General features: G+C 45.1%; 1 protein-coding gene across 4 annotated transcripts in view; it reads left to right on the plus strand.

Moving 5' to 3' along the window:
- The first annotated feature begins 429 nt into the window (after positions 1-429).
- Positions 430-24,689, plus strand: part of CELF5 (CUGBP Elav-like family member 5) — a 71,826-nt gene continuing 47,566 nt past the window's right edge. For all 4 annotated transcript variants that reach the window (XM_074302167.1, XM_074302169.1, XM_074302170.1 and 1 more), the window contains exons 1-2: positions 430-782; positions 18,443-18,525. In XM_074302167.1, the coding sequence (XP_074158268.1) occupies positions 527-782; positions 18,443-18,525 (339 nt within the window). In that variant the 5' untranslated portion in view covers positions 430-526. The remainder of the gene's footprint in view (positions 783-18,442; positions 18,526-24,689) is intronic.

A 24,689-nucleotide genomic window follows, 5' to 3' on the forward strand; every position in this document is an offset into this window, starting at 1 on the left:
CTGGTTTCTAGAGCCCGGAGAAGCCCCCGATTATGCGATTCCCCCTTCACCCCGCCAGACTCCCTCAGGTACCGTGTCCACAGGCCCATCCCTTCCCTGCCCCCTAACCCGTCTCTGAGCTGGGGAGAGGTTGTGTGTGTGTGGCCGGGGCGAGGCACTGGAGATGCCCTGATGCACCCCGGCTAGCTGGGGAGAGCATCTCCTCGTTCTTGTTGGGAGGGGGAGCTCGCAGCTCCATCCCTGCACTCCCTGACCTCCTCTGCCTTCAGGCCCTCTCTCCTCCCTCATGCTCTTTCCCGCCCTCCCTCCTTTCTCTCTCCCTCCCTCCCTCCCTCCCTCCCTCCCCAGGCGGGGGCCCCGGCGCCCAAGGCTGCAGCGCCGCTCTCGGGCCAGCAGGTGTCGCTACGGAGCGCTTCTTTTGTGGTCCTGATGCAGCCGCTGGCCTGAGAGCGAGAGCTTCCTCTCCAGCTGAGAGCTTTTTCTCCTCCGTTCATTTGCTCTTATCCAACCTGTGTCGGTCTCGGGCATGGCCAGATTGACGGAGAGCGAGGCGAGGCGGCAGCAGCAGCAGCAACTCCTGCAGTCCAGAGCCTCCCCCATGAGCAGCGGCCCCGAGCCCCCGGTCCAGCCGGACAGCATGAAGGACCTGGACGCGATCAAGCTCTTCGTCGGCCAGATCCCCCGCAACCTGGAGGAGAAGGACCTCAAGCCCCTCTTCGAGCAATTCGGCAAGATCTACGAGCTGACGGTGCTCAAGGACCGCTACACCGGCATGCACAAAGGTGCGCCCCCGCCCCGCCCCTCCCTCCGCTCCCCACCCCACCCCGGGGCCGCCCGCCGCCGGCCCCCTCCTCTCCTCCTCGCTGCTCCCCTCTCCTAGCATCCTAGCGCCCTCCTGCTTTCGCTCATCCCTCTCCCTCCCACTCCACCTCCTGGCATCGTTATCATCATCATCACCATCATTATTATCATCATCTTCTTCTCCTTCCCTTCCTTTTCCTTTCCCCTTTCTCCTTCCTCTTTCCCCTATCCTCCATCAGTGTTCCTTCTTTTCTTTTTACTCCTACCCTCCTATTGCCTTTCATCCTCCCTCCATCCTTTGCTTCCTCCTCAGCATCCTCTCCCTCTCTCTCTCTCCCCCTCTCCCTTTCTCCATCCCATCCCCCATCTCTCCTATACCTTTCCTCCCCCCAGACCCCTCTGTCTCATCTTCTTCACTTCCCCCATCAGCCCTCCCTCTTTTCCTCCTCCCACTCCCCCTGGGTTTCTAGGGGTGGTGTGGGCAGATTAGAGCTGTCCCCCTCCCTACTTTTCCATTCATCCAAGCTTTTGACAGGAGCAACCCAGGAAGTTTTAACCTCCGGACAGAATCCCATTGGTAATTTTCACAAAGGGGACGCGCCTGTGCAAGAGACTGGGGAGATCAGAAACAGTAAAGGTCCAACTGTCCAGTGTGCAAACAGATGCCAAGGAGGCCAGCTAGTTGGTAACTACAAAGAAAAGGGGGATGGCTATGTGTGGGGAGAGAGGATATAGGGGAAGAGCGTTCCTGTTTGTGAAAATGCAATCTCCCCCCATGGTTTGGGGGAAAGAATCCTTCTCTCCCTTCCTCTTGCATTCGCCCATTGATATTGTCCATTTTGGAAAGCATCTAACCCCATCTTTCTTCCATCCTACCTTCCCCTCCATCTCCCTGCCATTTCCTCATGCCCAAATTAATCTTGGATGAGGCAGGTTGGGGAAATGGGGTGAAGGGTTCCCTGTGTCTGGAGACAATGAGTCCTTCCAAGGCAGAGCTGGTCAGAATCCTGGTGTGGAAATGAGAATCATTTGGCTAGTTTTGATAGACAGAGAAATAGGAAATTGCCCACCAGAAGGAGGTGGGCTTCCTGTAATCAGACGACCTGTCTCTATAGAATAGGATTTCATTAAAATAAAGAAGAATCCAGTGATGGCAGGAGAGGAAAATTGTTTGTGGTTCAACTTGTATCTTGGGTTCAGTTGTTCTTGATTTAATCAATTGTTCTATGAGGGGATGCCTGTGCATAGGAATTATGGGCAGAGTTGACATGGTAAATATGGAAGGTTTGTGTTGTTGGCATCCATGTTTCCAATTCCCTTGTGAGCAATTAAGAATATTTAGGGAGATAGAAATATGCATAGAAGATCTTTGTGCCAGTTGCTGGGCAGGTACTTGAGCCCCAGAGAACTCTTGGTGCTTCAGACCTTCTACTTTTGGCTGGAGACCCTAACCCATACCTCTCCCGATGCTATCTTCTAGACGTCTTAAACATGAATCAGGGGGCCCTTTCCACCCAGAGTTTCTTCCTGAAGGGGCAGACATGTGGAGAGAATATTGGACAGATGTCCAGACAAAATCTACAGGGATTGGTTCATTCAGAAGCCTTTGCCAGGTCCCCGAAAGGAACGGCTGATGCTTTACACTCTCAGCACAAACCAGTAAAAACCCTAAATTGACCTAGCAAAATCTCCCACTCATTTCCCTTAGCTTATCCCTGTAATGGAAATGGCTAGATTTGTAAAAGATTCAAGAACTGGATACAAAAGGGGTAGATTGGACTTTTCTGAGGCCCTGATGATGCCCAAATTCCTCAACCTTCCCTTTCTACTCCCTCCCCTTTTCCAACATGTGTGAAACATGAATCATCACTATCTAGAAAGATTCCCACCCCGGGTGGGGCTGGAAGCTATCCCACAGGGCTGCTAGCACACTTTGCAAGAGACCAGGGCTTGAGTCACAAGGTCCTCTTGGGGTCCTGGGCTCCTGAGGTGTGATCCAGGAAATTAGGGGAGGGAGAATTGTTGTCTTGGTGATGGGAGACTCGAAGTAATTTTTTTTTCCTTCTTAATTAACCTTCCCTTCCTCCTCTCTCCCCGTCACACACACACACACACACACACACACACACACACACACACACACACACACACACACACACCCCTCCCTAATTCTATGTTACTCTCCTATTGAGATCAGTCTTCATCATCATGGCAGGGAGAGGAGAGTCCAAACACTGGGGGGAGGTAGAATCATGGACTCATCTACCATGGATAATGACTTCCTGGACCCAGGGAAATAGAATTAATGAAGGAGTACTCAGTGTGCCCCAAATGCAAGGAATAATGTCTATCTTCCTCTCTTTTAGGATGTTCTGGCTCATAGAATCTTTGGGATGGCAAGTCTAAGTACCCCTATTTGGATAAGTGCCATGCCCCAATGGTGACGTAAGGAGAGAGGGTAGAAGATTAAAATGTTGTCCCTCAGATTTTTTCTTTGAGGCTTCTCTGGATATAACTAGCTGCTAGAGCCTTGGAGGGTCCATTTTCATCCAAGCAGAGTTCAATAGGCAGTTTTCTCCCTTTTGAAACCCTTTTTGTATCATGGTTTTACACCTTTGTTTGGGAATTTCCCTGAGGAATGGGCTTGAGTTATCATGGCTTCCCCCAGTGCTAGAGGAAATGACGAGAGGGGCTCAATAGGCAAGGTGTCCATTGACACCATTTAGGTCCTAGGGTAATGTGCCCAATGCTTAAGTATAAGTCTGGTTGGAGGGTATACAGGAGAGTTGTGGAATGGAGGGGAGTAAAAATGTGGGGTTCCTGATAGAACCTTGGGCTAAGAATCAGAAAAACTGGTTTCTGCCCTCAATTCAGACATTGATAGATTTGTCAACTTGGGTAAGTCACTTTGAATTTAGGGCCTCAATTTCCCTATCTGAAAAATGAGGATTGGACTACCTTGATTCCTAAGGTCCCTTCTACTTCCAAAATCCTGTTTTCAGGGCTTCTCAGTTCTGACATTCCCTGTTCTAAGGGTACTTCCAATGCTGACAGTCTATTTTCTAGGTCCTTCCCCAATCTACATTCTATGTGATATGATACTAGAAAGGGAGACAATAAATTAAGGTAGAACTGTGTGTGTGTGTGTGTGTGTGTGTGTGTGTGTGTGTATGTGTGTGTGTGTGTGTTTCAAGTGACCTGAGTTGAAGGCAAGGAGAGAAGAATGCTCTCCAATGGCCAAAGAAGGAAAAGACATTTGATTGGGATTATCTTTGCAAGCCCAGTACCTTTTTTGGGTCTCAGAATCATTCTGTGAGGTCATTAAGAGCAGGGATTATTTTCCTCATTTTGTAGCTGAAGAAACTGAATTCAGATGTGGGCCTTGGAACTCAGTACTTCCCACCCCTATATTGGTCACACCTGCAAACTGTTTAGGTGGAAATGTGTGGACAGGGCTGGATGCTGAAAACTGGAGAGATTAGGGTGTGTATATGTATGTAGGTGGAAGGTGGGACCAGACCTCTTGGAGAGGGTGAGGAAATAAGTACCATTTCCATGAAAACTGCTGGTGTTGATGGACGTGATTGGTCTCTGAGTTGGGCAATCAGAATAAAACTGCTGTGTGTGTGTGTGTGTGTGTGTGTCGCCACTCTCAGAACAAACCTGTTACCATCTGACAATGCTGGGCCTCGAAAATAGATCGGTGTGGCACAGTGGGGGCTGGGAGCCAGGAGGGCACGAGAGGGGGAGGGGAGCCCGTGAATAAAACACTCATTTCATTACAAACAGCCTGTTAAATATAGTCTGCGTTTGTAGGTTGAGGTCAAGCTACAGACAGAGGCAGAAATCTGCCACTAGCCTGCACCGAGATGAGAAAGCCAATGCTGATATTACCTGGGTGGGCTCTTGGTTACAAAACTCATTCAGAAACATAAGATTCTAGAGCAAAAAATATCCTCTCCCCTAACCTCTGTTCTGAGTTTGTTTTGTTTTGTGTGTGTGTAAACATGTGTTTGTGGAGAGAGACAGAAAGAGACAAAGAGAGACACAGAGAGAAAGGCAGAGAGAGACAGAGAGGAGACATGTGGGGCTGCTGTTTTTAGTTATCAATTTTCTTTCCAGGGAAAGATGCTGCTGAGTGCAAGAATAGGATTTGGGGAGGGGGGATTTCACTCCCTGCCTCCTACAACTCATTTATTTCCAGTCATTCCTATGATTCCTCTGCCTCTCTGGCCCCTAGTCCCTGGGGCAATTCAGTAATGTTTGGGAAATTTTCTTGCCCCTCCCCCATCCTGCTTCCCAGGACCCAGCACCCCATTCTTATCTCCCTCTTGGGCCCAGGACCTGGCAAATTTGGCGCATCTGGTGGGCGTCATTAATTTTTCTATGAATGTTAATGCCTTAATGTCAATATTATTATGAAGTGGTTTATATATTCATATTAGCAGATGAATATTAATGCTCCAACACCCTCTGTAGTGGCTCGTGTTCCCCTGGTATTATTCACAATGCCGTTTTTTTTTCTATTTATGTTAATCGTATATACATTTGCATATTAATGGTAATATTTGTCTTAAAAGGGCTATTTTGAGGGAGGGAAGGAAGTGACTGATCAGAGATGGGGGAGAAATAGAACCCTGTCCAGAACCCCAGGATTTGGAGGGATGGCAGTTTCTACCAGGGTCTGGGCTGGGTGTACTCCCCAATAGATTTTAGGAGGAGTAGGAAATAAGTCGAGGGAGCTCTGAAGCAGGAGATTCAAAGAGACCCTGATGTGGAATCCGGAGGGAGACGGCAGAGGAGGGAGGGAAGTCCAGAGACAAGGAAGGGGGAGGGTGGTGGAAGAGACAGGCAAAGGAATGGAGAAGGGGATGAGACTTATAGGGCATTATGCCAGGTGAAAGCTGATCAGCTTAAACCCCAGGGCTGGGGAGGGGGGGACACAGTCAGACCAAGGAAGGAGAGGGAAGACCAATTCTTCTTACATCATGGCAGGATTGTTGGATTAGCCATGAGCAGCACAAGGGCGGGGGTCCCCAAGGAACCTGGTCTATTCGTTCTTTCCCAGGGGAGAAAGGGAACAGCAGTGGTCCGAGCCCCAGAAAGCTTGAGGCTTGATCAATCAATCATCTAATTTTATTGAGCACCTGCTGTGGTAATTGTTCACATGCATCTCACAAAGCCCTTTTTCATTCAGATGCTTATTTGATTTTTCACAGTGCCCCCTATATGGTGGACAGGACAGGGATTATCACCCCCACTTTACAGGTGGGAAAATTGAGGTTCAGAAGAAGTAACTTGATCTGTAAAATGAAGAGGTTAGGCTAAATGATCTCTCAAAGGTCCTTCCAGCTCAAACTTTCCTTGTTCTATGTCCTAAGGTCTCTCCTAGTTCTGATCCTCGGTGTATTCTAGTGATCCTCCCAATTCTGACATGAGCCTATTTTCAATTCCCCTGAGTTGTTAGTGTCCCCTCTCCAGAAATTGCTCTATTTATTTTGCATCTTATATTTACTTCTCTGTCTGTGTACATGGAGATTGTAAGCTGATGGAAGACAGGTCTCATTTTGTCTTTCTGTCCTCAGCACCTAGGACAGTGCCCATTGCATAGAAGGTGTCTTGTAAATGGGCTGACTGAATTCTGTGTCCCTAGACCTGGCCCTCATGAAGACTGTAGCTACTAGGAGATTCAATGGATAGAGCACCGGGCCTGGAGTCAAGAAGGGTTGAGTTCAAATTCAGCCTCAGACACTAGCTGTGTGATCCTGGGCAAGCCGTTTAACCTCACTCTGCTTCAGTTTCCCAATCTATAAAATGGGGAAACAATGGCACCGAGCTCTCAGTGTTGTTGTGAGGAACAAATAAGATAATATTCGAAAAAACAGACAAAAAATTCCTGACAGAGTAGGTACTTAAAAAATGCTCATTCCCCCTTCCCTGCTTGCTAGCCCAGTAGGAGAGAGGAGACAGATGCACCAATTAACAGTGATCAAGAAAAGAACTCGATAAGACAGTTTCAGACAAGATGCTCAGACAAGATGGAAATCTCACTTCCAGCTCAGATGATCAGAAAATCTTAGAGGAGGTGGGGTTTGAAAGGGGAATAGGAGGAATGAGTCCCCAGAGAGCCAAGAATCAGCAGGAGGATAAAAAGTACAGCCTCAGTGCCTCTATGGCTGGCTGGCGTGCATGTGTGTATGTGTGTGGGTTTGTGCATGTGTGTATTATGTGCCATGCACTCTCATGCATGTGTGTGCAGGTCGGTCAGCATGTAGGGGGGCTGTGGATGTCTGTGGGTTTGTGCATGTGTCCAGGGCATTGTACACATGTGCATTCACGTGCTGTGCAAGTCTGCGGACATGGACATGTATATGTGTTTGTGTGGGTGGGGCTCGGGGAGTCAGTCAACAGGGGCAGATTTTGTGTGTGTGTGTGTGTGTGTGTGTATGTGTGTGTGTGTAGGTGAGTGTATGTGTGTAGGTGAGTGTGTGTATGTGTGTATGTGTGTGTAGGTGAGTGTGTGTGTGTGTATGTGTGTGTGTGTGTAGGTGAGTGTGTGTGTGTGTATGTGTGTGTGTGTATATGTGTGTGTGTGTGTGTGTGTGTGTGTGTGTGTAGGGTGTGTGTAGGCAGTGAGGAGGGTCTGCATTAACCATCCTCCCTTCTCCACTTGCATGTGGACATACAAATACGCATGAGATGGAGAGCTGACCAGGGAAGTGGGCCGAAGACGCGGCTTCAGGAATTCACTCCCAACTCTTTTTTCCTTTCAGGAAGGGTGGGGATAAGAGAAATTATGAGAAGTCGGGCTGAATTTGATATAAAGATGACTGTCCCAATAGTCCGAGTCTGGAGGGCAAAGAGCTCCTTGCCCCTAGAAGTTTTTAATCACAAAGCTGGGTGACCCTCTGTCAGGAATGATGCAGAAAGGATTGCAGCATTTGGCAGATGGTTGGGCCAGGGGCCCCCCAGGGTCCTGTTCAGCCTTAATTGAGGAATTCCTGGGGGTGGGGGGAGGTAAGAAAAACCAGGCTCTATCTGACTGGCTCAGCAAACCTTCTAACACCCCTGATCCTGGATGGAGATTTCATTGCATCCCAGCTAGTTTAAGTCCCTGGGATTAGCTGGAGCCACCGGGCATGATTAATAATAATGATAATAAATGCTAGTGGCTCTCTGTTACCTGCAGGATTAAATAGACTCTTCATTGTTTGACATTTAAAGCCCTCCCAACCTGGGCCCGACTTACCTTGGCACTTATTACACATTTTGTTGTTCAGTCATTTTAGTCCTGTCTTAGTCCCCATGGCCCCATTTGGGATTTGTTTGGTAGAGATATTAAAGCGGTTTGTCAATTCTTTCCCCAGATCATTTGACAGATGGGGAAACTGAGGCAAACAGGGTTAAATGACTTGCATAGGATCACACAGTCTTCCTGACTCAGTACTGGTGATCTATCCACTATCATGCCATCTAGCCGCCCCCTTTTACACATTACTCTCCTTCACACATGGCCTTTTTACTGTCATATAATACTTCATCACCCTGTCCCTCCCTTTGCACAAGCGGCCCCCGTGCCTGGGATTCCCTTTCACAGAATTTTTCCAAGGCTCAGCTCAAAGGTCACCTTTTACAATGAGACTTTTCCTCATCAAGCACTCCTCACGGTATTAAATAAATGCTTGTTCCTTCCTCCCATTCCCAATTAGCCCCAAATTGTCTAACATCAATTTTGTGCATATCTCCGTATGCTCATGTTGCCTCTCTTTGATGGACTGTAACTCACTGAAGGCAGGGACTGGTTAATTTTTGTACATCCCCAATACCTTGCTCATAATAGCCACTTAGTAAATACTTGTTGATTGTTTGCTTGGATAACAGTAGCATTTATTTAGTACCTAAAATTTACATAGTAATTCCGCTTATAGATTGTATCTTACAGCTACAAAACACTTTGATCTTCAAGGCAATCTTTTGAGGAGGTTGAGAAAGTGTTAATATCCCCATTTTACAGCTTATGGGATAATTATAGGATTTGGAGCTGGAAGGATTTTAGAGCCCATCTGGTCCAATTCCCTTTAGAGAAAAAGAAACCCAGGCTCAGAGGACTGGAACTCAAGTCTTCCCACTTGAATAGAGTGGGCATCGGGCAAATGCTGGGTTGAACTGAATTCTGTTGACTTCTTGATCCCAGGGAGTGTGGCTAATTAGGTATTTGGGAGTGTCCTCTCTCCCTCGTCCCTCACCACAGCTTTACACATAGACACACACAGAGAGAAATACACATACACAGACACACTTAGAAGCCCTTTGATTCTCTCTTTAAATTCAATGCAACTCTGAAGGCAGAGAGTAATGAGTGGAGTCAGGAGACTCAGTATTTTGTCATCTGGGGCTCCCTAACAGGTCTTGGCCTGCCTGAGAATTATGTCTCTGGGTGGTCTTGCTTTGTAAGCCCTCAACCACTGTACTTACTGTACTGGGAGTGAGAGATTCAGTCTGTCTGAGCTTTGGTTTTCCCATCCATACTTTTGGTCCTATTTTCTTCACTGGGAAATGGGACTAGTTGATCTCTTAAGTACCTCCCAGCTCTGACATTTCATGTTCCATGACTCTTAGATTCTCAGGGTCTTCTCAGTTCTGATATCCTAAATTCTACAATTCCTTCCATCTCTGACATTTTGCAAGATAAGGACCTTCCCAGCTCTGATACTGTTTTTTAAGGAACCTGCCAACTCTGACATCCTGGGTTCTAAGGGCCCTCCCAGTTCTGACATCCTGGGTTCTAAGGGCCCTCCCAGCTCTGACCTCCTGGGTTCTAAGGGCCCTCCCAGCTCTGACCTCCTGGGTTCTAAGGGCCCTCCCAGCTGTGACATCCTGGGTTCTAAGGGTCCTCCCAGCTCTGACATCCTGGGTTCCAAGGGCCCTCCCAGCCTAGCTCTGATAGTTCATGTTCCAAGCCTCCTCACATCTAACATTCTGTATTCTAGGGGAGTTTCCCAACGCTGCATATATGGTTGCCTCTTCTTTCCTTTATTCACTCTTTTCTTCATTCACTAGTTCAAGTGCCTACTAGAGTGCTAGGCAATCACTTAATAGATACTAATTTTATTGAATAAGCATTTGTTAAGTACTTATTGTCACACTGCAGGCCCCGGTGATGGGTTTGCTCTAGGAGGAGTGAGATGAGTAAGAGATGTCCTCATGGAGCTCATACTCTACTAGGTAGATTGAAACACACACATCCCACACATACACACACACACACACACACACACACACACACACAACAAAGCAGAATGTGCTGGGGTCCATAACGACACACAAAGCTCAATAAACTTCTGTTTGTCTAGAAGAAGAGACACCTAAGCTGAGCCTTGTAAAATGGGGAGAATTTTCAAGGAAAAGATGACAGGAGGAGGAGAATACAGGACACATTTAAAGATAGCAATTAATCCAATTTGTTTGCAACATAACCTATGGAACAGGGAAATAAATCCACGAAGGCAGATTAAAGTCAGGCTGTGGGGGACCTTGAATGGTAACCTAAAGAATTTTTCTTTCCCTGTGGATACTGGGGAGCCATAAAAGGGATCAGAGTAGGTGAGAGCCACAATTGGATTGGGTTTTATGAAGGTAGTTCGCATGGTCTGTGAAGGAGAGCTCATGGGATCATGAAGTTAGAGCTTTAAGGGCCTCTCACCTCATTTTATATACAAGGAAACTGAGGCACATACAGGCTAAGTAACTGGTAGGAGGTGGAAGGGCTGGGGTTTGAACCTAAGGTCTTTTGACTCCAAAATTGATCATTCTCTCCATTGTATCAATCTACCTGATGGAGTAGAGAGGAAAACACCAGAAGCAGAGAATCTTTTGGGGAGCTGTTATAAAAGCCCAGGTAAGAGCTGATAGATAAAATCTGAATGAATGGGGGCTATCAGAGTAGCAAGTAGGGGTCTGACTTGAGACTTATGTCAGAGCCGGAATGTAAGGGACTTAGATTACTGGTTGACTGTGGTGAGGTAATAGGAAATGTCCTATTAGTTCCAAGCTGTAGAGATGTGTTGAGGTCTCCAGGGATAGAGAGAGACCCCTGGACATTCCATGTAGGTTACCTTTTCTGGATCCCCAGAAAGGGATGGATCTGCCTAAAGATTCAGTTTGAAAGCAGGGGACCTGGCTCATTAGCCTGGAGAGAAGGCCTTTTAAGATGGAGGACAAGCCCATGGCTCCCCATTCCTCCCCTCTGCTAAGGACTGGAACATGAGGGCTTTCCCAACGACCTCATTTAATACATAGGAAGACAGGACCATGCATGGATTTGTGTATGATTGGGGGACATTTGCATGTGTCACCGGGGACAGCACCACCCTTCCCCATCATTTTCAGGGCCAAGTGTTCTGACCCTCACCTCTAGCTGGAGGAGGGGTTGGGAGACAAGGAGAGAAGAGACCTGACTTCCTATCTAGAGTCGACTAGTCTGACCCTACTTAGCTGGTGGGAGTCAGCCAAGTGGGACAGGCATGGGGGCAGTGAAAGAATTGTTTCCATCTGTTAAGTGGGCGATCTGTCCAAATGGTGTTCTTCAGACACAGAGGAAGCATCCTGATTACAGTCGGGGACCGTTGTGCTCTGAGCTCTGTCTTCATCCACACTTTCTTGCCTGGTTTCCTCTTAATGAGCAAGAGGATTTATACGTTATATATCTGGTGAGCATTAAGATACAGCTGGGACTGGAATCAGGGTGGAGATTGTCTGGGTTCGATGTTCAGTCTGGAACACTCAAGGATTAGGTTGAGGCTGGGTTTAGTGTTTAGGATTATGTAATTCCTCCAGGAATTAGAAACGTTGGAACCGAAGGGGACCTTAGAACAAAGAATGTAGAAAATCAGAGCTGGGAAGACCCTGAAATGTCAGTGTTTGGGGGAGGGCTCCTGGAACCCCCAAAGTCAGAACTGAAAGGAAGCACGAGCCCTAGTTTACAGGTCGTCCTTCCTCCTCATCCTCAGATGAGGAAGTGGACACCCCGGTGAGAGAACATATTTCACCCAAATTCCCCTAAACTCAAAGTAAGGGGTTAGAGCCAGGGATTCAAATCCTGGTCTGCTCAGCTGCCGGGTTATCGTGCCACACTTTCTCCCATGTAGACAGCCTGTCTCTTAGTATACTTTAGTTTCATTTTGGTGCCTCGGGGCCAAATGACTGAGCAGAGCATGACTTTATACTCAAAGGAAAAATAATAAAGAGAAAGACCAATTTTAGTCAATTTCTTTTAGACTATTCAAATAACAAATCTCGTTGACTTGAAGAGTGACTTCAAAAAAGCTTGCAGATTTGTTTCGATTGCCTTCATCTTCTGATCAGCCCCTAGCAGAGAAGATTCTGATTTGTGACCCAGCCACAAGGGACCTGAGAACATGAGACAGAATATCGGAGCTAGAAAGGATTCAGAACATAGAACATAGAGCCACAGGATTTAGAAATGGAGGATGGCTTAGAGATTTCCTTACCCAACCCTCCCATTTTATAGATGGGGAAACCAAGGTTCACATTATCTCTTGGGTCCCTTCCAACTTTGATTCTAAGAGAAATCTGGACCCAAAATGAATATTCAAAGCCAGATGCAATTTCTGCCAAGCTTGCTGAGTGTACTCTTATGGCCAGCCCACTGGACAGACTCCGGGCTCAAATCTCCAGTCTCTTACCTTATTTCTCCATTGATCTTCAACATGGAACCAGGGCTGATGTTGGCACAGGGGCTGGGATGGGGTGGCAGGCAGGGGAAAGGAGCAGCATTTACTGAAGAGATTGGCCCCTGGACGGAATTGGCCACTGCTAGCCCTTGGCAGGCAGCCTCCATCCTCTGCCAGCAAGGGATTTCCATATTTTTGGAGCCTGTTAAATTATCAAAGGGCTACTGTGCATAATTCCACTCCTCTTCCCTTCCTACAAATCAAATTATCGGAGCCAAGACTGGATTGTAAATGGCTTAAGACAATCTATTCACTGTTGCTATTATAAAGTTTCCTTGGTCTGAAAGCGCTGGAGAGTCCAAGGCTCTCCATTTTCCCCCTGGGAGTTGTGGGATGACCAACCACAAAGGCCAATCTGCTTTTCCACACACCTCGTTCTGCTCTGGAAGTATCTTTGGTTAGAACATTATCAGCGGGGAATATGAAGTTTTTAGATCCTGTCAATAGGGGAAAAGTCTTGGACGCCTAAGTGAAAGGATGGTAGCGACGAGTGGGATCTGCATCCTTGTCCCTCTGCTTATTAATGGTTTAATCTTGGAAAAGTCACTCAATTTCTCAGAACCTCAATTTCTTCATCTGCAAAATGAGGAAAATAAGTCCTGCCCCGCCACTCTTGTGGAGTGATCTTGTGGAAAAATCAATTCCAACCAACCAAACAAGTGCTTATTAAGTGCCTACAATGGGACAGGCACTGGGCTGATGTATCATTCTGCCCTCAAAGCACTTCCTTTCTAAAGAGGGAGACAACACATGCATATACATATGTGTGTGAGTATATACGTATAAGTAGGGAGAAAGGCAGAGAGACTGAGAGAAAACATGTATATAGGAATATACAAAATACATTAAAAGGATGACCTTACAGGAGAACAGCTGGGGGAATCAGTTGGGGTCTCATGTAGAAGGAAGCTGGGAATTCTAGGAGATGGCGATGAGAAGAGAGCATGAATTGAATAGCAAAAGTTCAGTTTGCCTGGACCACAGAGTGTGTGGAAGGAAGTAATGTGTAATGAAAATTAGGAAAGTAGTATGGGTCAGATTGGAGGGCTGACCCCCAATCTACTTTCTTATACTTAATTACACATTATATGTATGTATGCATATATACATGTATACACACATACATTCTATCTACCTTATTTATCCATCTGCTTATCCATCTATCTTATCTGTCTGTTTATCCATCTTACTGTCTATATGTCTGTCTGTCTAATCATCCTTCCATACATCTATCATGTGTATATGTGTGTGTGTGTGTGTGTGTGTGTGTGTATGTGTGTGTGTATTTTGAGTTGGGGGGGGGTAGTATAGTCAAATGGACCCGTTAGGAAAATCACTTTGGCAACCACCTAGAGAATAAATCCGATGAAATAATGGATGGGAGAATACGTAGTAACTGCACTGTATAATAGAAATGTCAGCTATTGTCATTATTATTACAAATGCATGTGTTATCTTTTGTGTACAAAGATGATGCCCCTGACTCCCCCTCTGGAAAGGGAGCTCTGCCTGCTATCTCCAGCAGTGGGGATGGGCTGCTCTGAATTATCTATATTTTTTTCACCTTCTTCTTTGTGACCAACAGCATATTCGCATAGAGGGTATCAGGGTTCAGACTGTGGAGTAATATCTTAGTATGGAAACAGGGAGGGGATCAATCTGGAGCATCCAGCTTGCAGAGGACAAAGTGGGGAGGTTAGAGAGCTGTCCAGTCTGGTTGGGACATAGATTGTGTGAAGGGCAGAAGCTACAATTATGCAGACAGGATGGAGATTTCAGAAGACCTTAAATGCCAGAGTACAATAGGAGTATCAAGAGGAAAGCTAAATTTTTTTAATTGGGAAAGGAATGGGGAATCATTGGAGATTTTTGGTATTGTTTTGTAGGGAACTAGTCTGATCAGAATAGGACACTGGGAAGTGATGAGGAGGATGAAAGCCTAAAGTGATGAATGTTCCCCCCTCTCTTCTTCCCCATCCTAATTATTAACATCTATCAAGGGAGGGAATTGAATTAGATGATCCCTAACCATTATCAAAGCTTTGATAGACAAGGAAGGTATGCTCTTCTACAATCTAAAGCCTCCTCTAGCTCCAGCAATCTGTGTTTATGTTCAATGGACCCTCCCAGCTCTGACCTCCTGGGTTCTAAGGATCCTCCCAGCTCTGACCTCCTGGGTTCTAAGGGCCCTCCCAGCTCTGACCTCCTGGGTTCTAAGGGCCCTCCCAGGTCTGACCTCCTGGGTTCTAAGGACCCTCCCAGTTCTGACCTCCTGGGTTCTAAGGGCCCTCCCAGCTCTGACATCCTGGGTTCTAAGGGCCCTCCCAGCTCTGACCTCCTGGGTTCTAAGGGCCCTTCCAGCCCTGACCTCCTGGGTTCTAAGGGCCCTCCCAGCTCTGACACCCTGGGTTCTAAGGGCCCTCCCAGCTCTGACATCCTGGGTTCTAAGGGCCCTCCCAGCTCTGACCTCCTGGGTTCTAAGGGCCCTTCCAGCCCTGACCTCCTGGGTTCTAAGGGCCCTCCCAGCTCTGACCTCCTGGGTTCTAAGGACCCTCCCAGCTCTGACCTCCTGGGTTCTAAGGGCCCTCCCAGCTCTGACCTCCTGGGTTCTAAGGGCCCTCCCAGCTCTGACCTCCTGGGTTCTAAGGGCCCTCCCAGCTCTGACATCCTGGGTTCTAAGGGCCCTCCCAGCTCTGACACCCTGGGTTCTAAGGGCCCTCCCAGCTCTGACATCCTGGGTTCTAAGGGCCCTCCCAGCTCTGACCTCCTGGGTTCTAAGGGCCCTTCCAGCCCTGACCTCCTGGGTTCTAAGGGCCCTCCCAGCCCTGACCTCCTGGGTTCTAAGGGCCCTCCCAGATGGAAAAGGAATTTCAGAGAGAGATTAGTCAGAGGCCACTAGGTTCTGTCCATACCTGATCAAGAATCCCTGCCCCACCCTTTTCTTAGTGACTTTCAGTGAAGGAGACCCTTCCATCTTCCAGGGCTTCCTAGTCTTCTTGAGGACCCCTGTCATTGTTTGGAAGTTCTTTACATTGAAAGCTAACACACACAGACACAGACACACATATATCTCACATATATGTCACATACTATACTATCTTATTTTATTCTCAACAATTCTGAGAGAGAAGTGCTATTACAGTTGAGGAAACTGAGTCAGGTAACGGCTAAGTGAATTGCCCAAGATCACATATCCAATAAGTATCTGAGGATGGATTTGAACTTGGGCCTTCCTGACTTCAGGCTGCCACTTATTATATTCACTCAACCACTTAGCTGCTTAAATTCTTCCTGTTATCAAATTGAAATCTACATCTCTCTAATGAATGGTGAAGGGTCTCAGAATTATTCTACATTAAGATTGATGGAAAGAATAATTCTGAGACCCTTCATCATTCACCTGATCACTTTCCTCTGGATGCTGTCTAGTATATCAATGTGGTACCAGAACTATGAACAGTACTCTAGATTATGTTCTGATCAGAACCTAGAACAACAGGGCTATCCCCTGCCTAGTTCTGGATATTCTGCCCCTCTTAAAATGGCCAAGGAACAGATTAGCTTTTTTGGTTGCCTTACATATCACAGGGTTGATTCCCATTGAACTTTCAATACATGAAGATTCCTGTATCATTTTTCCCAGATAAATTTCTATGGAGCCATATTTCTGCCATGTTATACTTGTAAGTTGATTTTTTGAACACAAGTGTATGACCCTAGATTTCACCTAATATATTCCACGTTCTAATGTTTCTTCCATCTCAGAGGTTCCTTCTTACTCTGATTAACAATTATTTATCAAATGTTGACTATGTTCAGGACATTGTGCTTGGTGTTGAGGACACAGAAATGACAATATGGTCCCTGCCCTCAAAGGGCTTACAATGTAAAAGATGGAGAAACACAAATCCCAGTAAGTTAGAACAAAATAAAATCGTAGGAAAGGCTAAAAAAATTAGGATTATATTGGAGAATTTTGAGTGGCCCAATTTGCATCCCAAGTTCAAAATACATGAAAGTAGAGAGGGAGAAATAAAGCTGGAAAGAGAAGTCAAAGTCAGATAAATGCAGATTTTAGATGCCAGCCTGAGGCACTTGTATTTTATCTGGGAGGCACTGGGGACACAATGAAGGTTATTAACTAAGGTAGTGACCTAATCAGAAAGGTCCATGAGCAGTTTACTATGGCAGCAGAGGGAAGGATGAAGGGAGGAGGGAGAGACTAAAAACAGGTTGATCAGGAGGCTATTTCAGTTGTTCATTCAAGACTTAAGGAGGGCCCAAATTAAGATATAAGGAGTGGAAATGAGAGTACCAATTTGAGAGATAACTTTGGAATTAGGATTAAAAGGATTTGGGAACTGATTTGTATTTGGATAGAAGGGGATGAGGAAAAGTCTAGCTTTGAGGCCATCAAAAGAATCAAAAGTAGGAGATGAGTCCAGTCTGAAGCAACTGCCTTTTTAGATGCCTCAAGGAAGTGTCTCAAGAGCATTTGGAGATATGGGATTGGAGCTCAGAAGAAACATTAGATATTAGTTTGGGAGCTATTTCCAAAGGCATAATGTTTGGAATTGTGGAGTGATGAGATCTAGGGAGTGGAGACTCTGGAGATGGTCACCCTTAGGGTCATGGAGACTTGGAGGTGGTCTTGGACAGTCACTTGACTGTGCTTAAGTGAAGCAGGGAGATGAAGGTGAATTAGAGAAGCTGGGTTCAGATTATGGCTCTTCCTTCTACTGGCTTTGTGATATTATTTCATCTCTCTGAAATGATGAGGACAGTTTCGTCATCTGTCAACTGAGAGGTAGACACGAGCTAAGATCCCTTTCAGCTACGTTCCCTCCAATGTCTTTAAGGTCCCTCTACAGTCTGATTTTGGAGCATTTTCAAATAGACTCCTCGAAGTCCGGTGCTTTAGGGCCATCTTCCTCCCCAAATTATACTATAGTAATTACTCCTCTGCCCTCCTTCCACTCCCATCTTCTATCTATATTTCTCCCATCCCCATTTCTGTGGACTTTTTAATCTTGGACTGTTTTCCTCTTAATGACTCCTTCCTGCCTCCTCTTCTCCTTCCTACCAAGCCAGAGAAACCCTTCTTTCTTGCTTCTCCCTACCCTTCCCCCATTCTAGATCATTAACAAACAACTAAAGGACAGATGGGGTAGAGAATGGACATCTTTCCCTGCCTAAGGCAGAAGAGCTAAGCCTGATGAAAGGAAAAAAGAGAATATATGTCCTAAGAATGGGGCTCAGAAGTGGGCAACAGAGAATGTGGAAGAAAGCTATGGTGGGTTGGTAAATATTTAACAACCGGCTCTCCAGGAAAAAAATATACACTGGCTATACTTTTAAATTTAATCCTCGTACTTATGATGAAAAATCCTATCCATAACCCAGAGAAGAAATTTATGATGTCTGAATGCAGATTGAAACATCCTCTCTCTTTTTAAACTTTATTTTTCTTGAGGGTTTTTTTTTATTAGGATGGGAGATCTATGTTTTCTTTCACAGCATGACTTTTATGGAAATGTTTTGCATAACTTCCCATGTGATTTCTTAATGGGAGATGGGGAGAAGGGAAAGAATCTGGAACTCAAATTTTTTTTAATTAAAAAAATTATTTTAAATATAACTGGAGGAAAATGTTTAAAAATACATTTAAATTTTAAAAATAAAATTAATCTTTATTATTAACATAACCACCTTTGTTTACTTAAGTTTAAATTATCAACAAGATGATAGTTCAAGCCCTAACCTATTGTAGAATTTGCAATTTACCCATCCTTGTGAACCATTGAAGGTAGCTCCAGCACACCTAGAAGGAGAAAAAAAAATCTCCCTTCTCTAATGCCTGATTCCCATTTCTTTCTTCCCCTCCTCAGGGTGTGCTTTCCTCACCTATTGCGCCCGGGACTCCGCCATCAAGGCCCAGACTGCTCTGCACGAACAAAAGACTCTTCCTGGGGTGAGTATTATTTGAGGATGTGGACGGGGAAGGTTAGAACACTCAGAATTTAGGGAGGGAATTGTGGCTGCTTATAGTTTAAATGAAGAGCCTGCTGCCATAAAAATGCCTTTCTGACAGAGTTAGGCAATTGCAAAGATGTAAAAATTGGAGTAGGAGGGAAGGGGGGAAAGAAATCTAGAAGGTTTCGTCAAAATGAATATTGCCTGGAATATTGGAATGCCATCCTTATGTTCTCCAGTGAGTACTGACTCTTCTTCCTTTGTCAGTCACAAAGGAGGGGTTATTTGGGTGGGAGTTCTATTAGCTGTGTTCCTGGTGAGTTTTCTTTGCAATCGGGGTTAAGTGACTTGCCACAGAAAATTTAGATGAAGTGGCGATCTTGGGTCAGTGTAAGAGCTTTTCTGCAGTTCTGAAAATAGTCCTTGGGAAATCTGACAAACTGAGATTAGGTGCAGAGGCAGCTAGCCACAGTGCTGGTACTGACACAGTTGGGCTCTTGGGCTCTTTCGATTTCAGAGACTAGCACCTTTCTGGGTCCCCTTGGGGCAGGAGTTTCCTAGTGGTCATTTGGAATGGAGTGGAAAGGCAGAGACCAAGAAGAATAAAGTAGAAGGCAGCCCGAGCTTCCTACCAGGAAAAATAAGGCTGGACAGCTCCCCTTGGCTGTGACTTCAGCAAAAGGAAAGAGATGGCCATTGGGGCAGGAGACTTGGGTTTCAAACCAGATCGTTCCATACATATACTATGTGTGTTTAAAAAGTCCTTTTTTTTTTCTTTTTCGATCTCAGTTTCCTCATTTATAAAATGATCTCTAAGGTCTCATTCAGCTATAAAACCCCAAACCCCAATAACGTATCTGAAGTGGGGCTGGCCTCCAAATCTCTTCCCTAATCATTAGTTTCCCAGAAGCCCAAGCTAGAAGCAGGAGTGGGATATTTCTTACAGAGCCCCTGGAGAAGTTTGCCTGCTGACCCAGATCTCCCCTGGCATCGATGGGGGCCTCTCGATTACATCAGGCTCTCAGCAGAGCAATCTCCAGGTATTTAAATTTGTGGATTAATTTGTAGGGAGGTAAAATTCTGCTAATTACAGAACTCCCCTGCTCATCCCATTGTGAGAGCCTAGAGGAAACCACTAGGCTTGGTAACTGGATTTCAGTTGTTAGGGGTTGAAGAATATAGAGATAGGCAGGACCTGGGGGTAGTGAGGAATAATGGAGACTGGGTAACCCGATCTAGGAATCAGGATGTCTTAATTCTAATTCTTACTCTGTCAGTTCATCTTCTGGTTTTGGGCTATAACTTTCCACTGGTTTTCCCCAACTGTCTACCATGGGTATGTTAGCTTCTCTGAATTGGTGAAATGAGTGACTAAATGATCCCTAATCCTTTCTAACTGTAAATAATGTGAGTTCTTTTCTCCCTAGCACTAGCCAGAATTTGGGGGCAGGGAAGATGTGGCCACAATTTTCAATGTCATTATTGGATGGTGTCTGAGGGCCTTTTAAACTCTGACCTGTGTTCTAATCCATCTCCCAGACATTCTGGGTTCTAAGGATCCTCCCAGTCCTGACATCCTGTGTTCTAAGTCCCTCCAACCTCTGATATTTTGTATTCTAAGGCTCCTCCTGACATTCTAAATGTTCCCACCCTCCTACTCACTTTTGACATTCTTTGTCCCTCTTCCATCTCTGACATTAGCATGATATGGTGAAAAGTCTCAAATTTAGAATTAGCTGACATAAGTTCAAATCCCCTCTGCCACATGTTGACTCTGTGGCTTCAGGCAAGTAATTTAATTGCTCCTTGACTTAGTTTCTCCGTCATAAAATGAAGGATTGTATTTTTCAATGACTTCCAGATTCCTTTCAGCTCAAAGTTTATGATCTATGTTCAAGGGACCTTTCTATTCTGACCCTATATGTTCTAAATTATAAATTTTGATAGTCTTCATTCTACATTCTAAGGGATCCTCTCCCTGTAACATACTACAGCATCTTCATGGTTCATAGGGATGTAGGGGTCCTGAGGGCAGAGAGGAAGTGGGTACAGAGAGCCTGCTCCTTTGTGGAATTTTTCAGTGTCACACAAGCAACCAACCTGGGGTTGGTTCCTATGCTTCCAGCACCCTAGGGGTCAATGATAGCAGTGACATGCAATTAGAGCATGTGGGACCCAGGGTCTTAGCAGTATACAGGGGACAGGAAGGAGCATGTTGAACTAGGGAATGAGGGCTGGATCACAAGAAGCATCCCTGAAATTAGAATCCGGAAACCAGGGTTGGAATCTCGTGTCAGCTTTGTGACCTTGGGCAAACCACTTTTTTTCCCTTTTGGTGCCTCAGTTTCCTCACTGCTAAAACAAGAATGTTTTATTGGAATAATGATCAAATGATAAGGTTCCTTTATATTCTTGTTAATAAAGCTTGACGTGAATGTAGGCTGGCATTATTCTTTTAATTCACCTAGTGCCCTTATCACCGTCTGGGTACAGAATTTAAAGAGACATTTCCCCCAGGCTCTCTAGCCATCTCCAGGAGAAAACTTGGAGGTGGGGAAATAGTCTTTGATTTCAAATCTCTGAAGAGATTTTGTGGGACCTATGTGAACCCAGAAGACAGTCCTAAAATGAATGGGAAGAAGTTGTAGGGAAGTAGATCTCATTTCAAAGCAAGGGAAGATATCAATCAGAGATGCCCTGTAGTGTAATGGCCTCGCTCAAAAGGTAGGGTGCTCCAAGGAGTAGAGACTGAATGACCACTTGTTGGGAATACTAGGGGAGATTTCTGTTTCATGTGGAAATGGCTTTTTCTTTTTTCTTTTTCTTTTTAAATTTTTTTTCCTAGAGGAGGAAATGTAAGTAAAAACAAGATATAAATCAAATTTTAAAAGATTTTTCATAAATATATTTTAGTTTTTAAAATTTTATTTCACATTTATTTTTATAGTTATCTTTTGTTTTCATATTACCTCCATTTTCCCATATATGCCTCCCAGAGAACCATCCCTTATGACAAAAATAAAATAAGAAAACAGATGAAAAGGAAGAAAGAAAAATCAGCAAAATCAATCAACACATGGGAAAAAATTAAAGTTGTATTCAACATTCCATACCCATGGACCAACCTCGATAAAGGGGAAAGGGGAAGTTTTTTGTTTCCTCTTTGGGGTCAAACTCGAGTATTATAATTTTAAAAGCATCCAGTTTATGGTCCTTCCTAATGATTAGAATTTTTAAATTCTGTGATTCTGGAATCTAAGATTCTACAATTCCATCCATTGCCATCTTGTCTGAGATGGGTCATGCCCTGGATGAAAAGGAGGGGACATTTTTCCCAGATGATGTCAAAAGGAACCCATGAGGTCCCTCCATCCAAGGGTCAGTCCTGATTCTGTGACAAGCTGGCCCATCAAAAGGACCTGTCCTGCTTTCTGTTTCTCCTGGGGGAAAGAGCCCATGTGTTCAGAGCAGAAGGTTCCCAAAGGGACAGAGGGAGCTCAGAGCTTCAGCATAATTAACACACTCCAGAGAGCTGAATATTTCCCTTTCTCCATCTACTTCTCAGCTATTTGCTAGATCCAGAGGCATTCCCCCTCCCCCCAAGGAGTCTCTTGCAAGATGCCAAGATTAATAATAATAGGTCTGTGGATTTTAGGTTTTAGAAGAATTTTGCCCCAAATGACCCTGTGAGATAGGGAATTCCTCCCTCCCTCTCTCCCTGCCTTCCTTTCTCCTTTCTTTCCTTCCCTCCAAATCTTTTTCCATCCTCCCCATTCTCTTTTCTTTTCACTCTTCCATAATCTCTCCTTTTTCTTCCTCCTCTCCTTCCTACTTTTTTTGTTTCCTCCCTTCCTCCCCTTCGTTTCTTCCCTTCCTCCATTTCTTCCTAACAAATCACATTTTATCTATTATGTACCTATCACTGTACTCACATCTCTTCCCTACACCATAAACTGCTTCAGAGCAGGAAATATTTTATTTTTGCTACAGATATCCCCAGCACCTGTAGCATAGGGTAGAACATTCTTGGGTGATTAATAAATCTAGGCATATTGACCAAAGCATTATTAATCCCATTTTACAATCAGTAAGCACTTATTGGATGGTTACTATGTGCTAGGCACTATACTAGGTACTGAGGACACAAAGATGAAAATAAATCAGTACCTGCCTTCAAAAAGCTTATATATGAGGGAAGACAACATATACAAAATCAATAGGTGATTCAGTAGGGAGGAGGCACTAAATTCCATGAGAATTGGGAAAGGTTTCATGGAGGAAGTGATATTTGAACTGGACTCTGAAAGAAATTAGGACTTTTAAGAGGTGGAGAAGAGGAAAAGACCCGATAGACACTAGAGAGAGCCCATACAAAGGCACAGAGAGGAGAGATGGAAAGTGTGAGCAGCAGCAGGTTGGCTGGACCATGAAGTTTGTGCAGGGACAGTTTGGGGTAAGAAAGGCAGAAAGGGTCATCTAAAGGAGACTGTGAAGGCCTTTCATCAGCAAACAGAGGAGTGCGCATTTGATCCTGGAGCTGATCCTAGTAGGGGAACTAAATGGTGAGATGTAGTTACCTGACAGCCTCCCACTTGTTGGGAAGAGGGAGGGATGAAGAGGTTTGGAGATGATCTGACCTCTGACCAGCTCTGAGAGTCTATGAGCAATCGGTACTGGTACTGCCAGGACTCAAGCTGTAAAGAAGCTGTGTGTGTCCCATTTCAGAATTCAGGCATTCTGATTCATGTCTCTTTTCAGGCAAGAGCCTCAGAAATCTGGGTCTGGGGTGGGGGAGGCAATTGAGGTGCTCACAAAGACGAAAGAAAATGGGTTTGTGAAAATGAGTCCTGCAGAGGCAGTCTAGGTAGAGAGAATTTCATGCAGAGATGGGAAAGTGTAGAATTTGTTGGAAAACTTTGAGTTGTCCATTTGGATTAGAAAATAAAGTATGTTTTAGTGGAAAAAGAGGAGTTTGGAAAAACAATATTCTAGATGAAAAACTGGAAGGGATCTTAAAGACATCTAGTCCAACCCTCCCCTTTTGTTTTATATGTGAGAAACTGAGGCACAAAAGGATGAAGAAAGTTGTCTAGAGTCACCAACTAGTAAGTGGCTAAGGTGAGATAGGAACCAAGCCTTATCAATTCTAATATGGAAAACCATGGTCAAATTTAGCCTTAAACACCAGGCTAAAGGGTTTGGACCTTCTGCAGGTCATGGAGAAGATGGTCAGAAGTCTGTCTTAACTATGTAAGGGAGACCAGGACTAGAACTGGACTAGAGTGAGCTTTTTGGGATGGATAAGCTAGTGGAGAGAAGACGCTTTGAGATCAGGAAGCCATTGTCTTGGGGCAGTCAGTCAGGGGATGGGAGGTTTGTTGGCTCTGGCCATATGCCTCTCCCTAAAACCCCTAGTTCCGGAACCCTAAGTCCACTTCTCCACCTCCAGAGATTGGGTATTTTTCTTGCCCAGTGAAACAGATCTTTCCCATTTTGGTGTCCATTAAAAATGATTAACAGTTCTTGCATGAGGATTCCTGAATGGGAGTCTTCATGGGTTCAATCAAACAGCACTCCTCACAGGGGAATGAATGGTGGCTAGGTTCTTCTCCAAGCTGACTCTCCCTGTCTCTACCCAGAGTTCTTAACTTTTTTTTTGTTCTAGTGTGACATTGGGCAAGTCACTTAACCCTATTTACCTCAATTTCCTCATCTGTAAATTAATCCGGACAAAGAAATGACAAACTACTCTATTTTCTCTGCTAAGAAAACCCCTTATTTTAAGGAAATTGATGTAAATAGGGTTAAGTGAATGGGATCATGAAGAGTTGGATAAGACTGAAAATGACTAAATAACTGATAAAGCCATGGACTTCTCAGAATAGTATTTTCAAATGCTAAATTTTAGTTAAAGGTGGTGAAAATAAGGAGTCATTTTTTTTCATTCAAGCTCACAGACACCTCCCCCCTAAGTCTGGGGACCCAAGCTTCCCACCCCCAGTACTTTCTCCTTGATTCTGGTGATTCTTGTATCTGTATTTCTTGCCCTGGCCCCTCTCTCCCCCAAGTTTCAGACTCCATTTTCTGACTGATTAATGGGCATCCTCACCTGCATGAGTGTTGGCCCCCTCAGTCTCAAAGGCCAGGGGTACATTAGCTCTG

This window comes from Sminthopsis crassicaudata, chromosome 1, assembly GCF_048593235.1.
Source record: "Sminthopsis crassicaudata isolate SCR6 chromosome 1, ASM4859323v1, whole genome shotgun sequence".
Classification (NCBI taxonomy): Eukaryota; Metazoa; Chordata; class Mammalia; order Dasyuromorphia; family Dasyuridae; genus Sminthopsis; species Sminthopsis crassicaudata.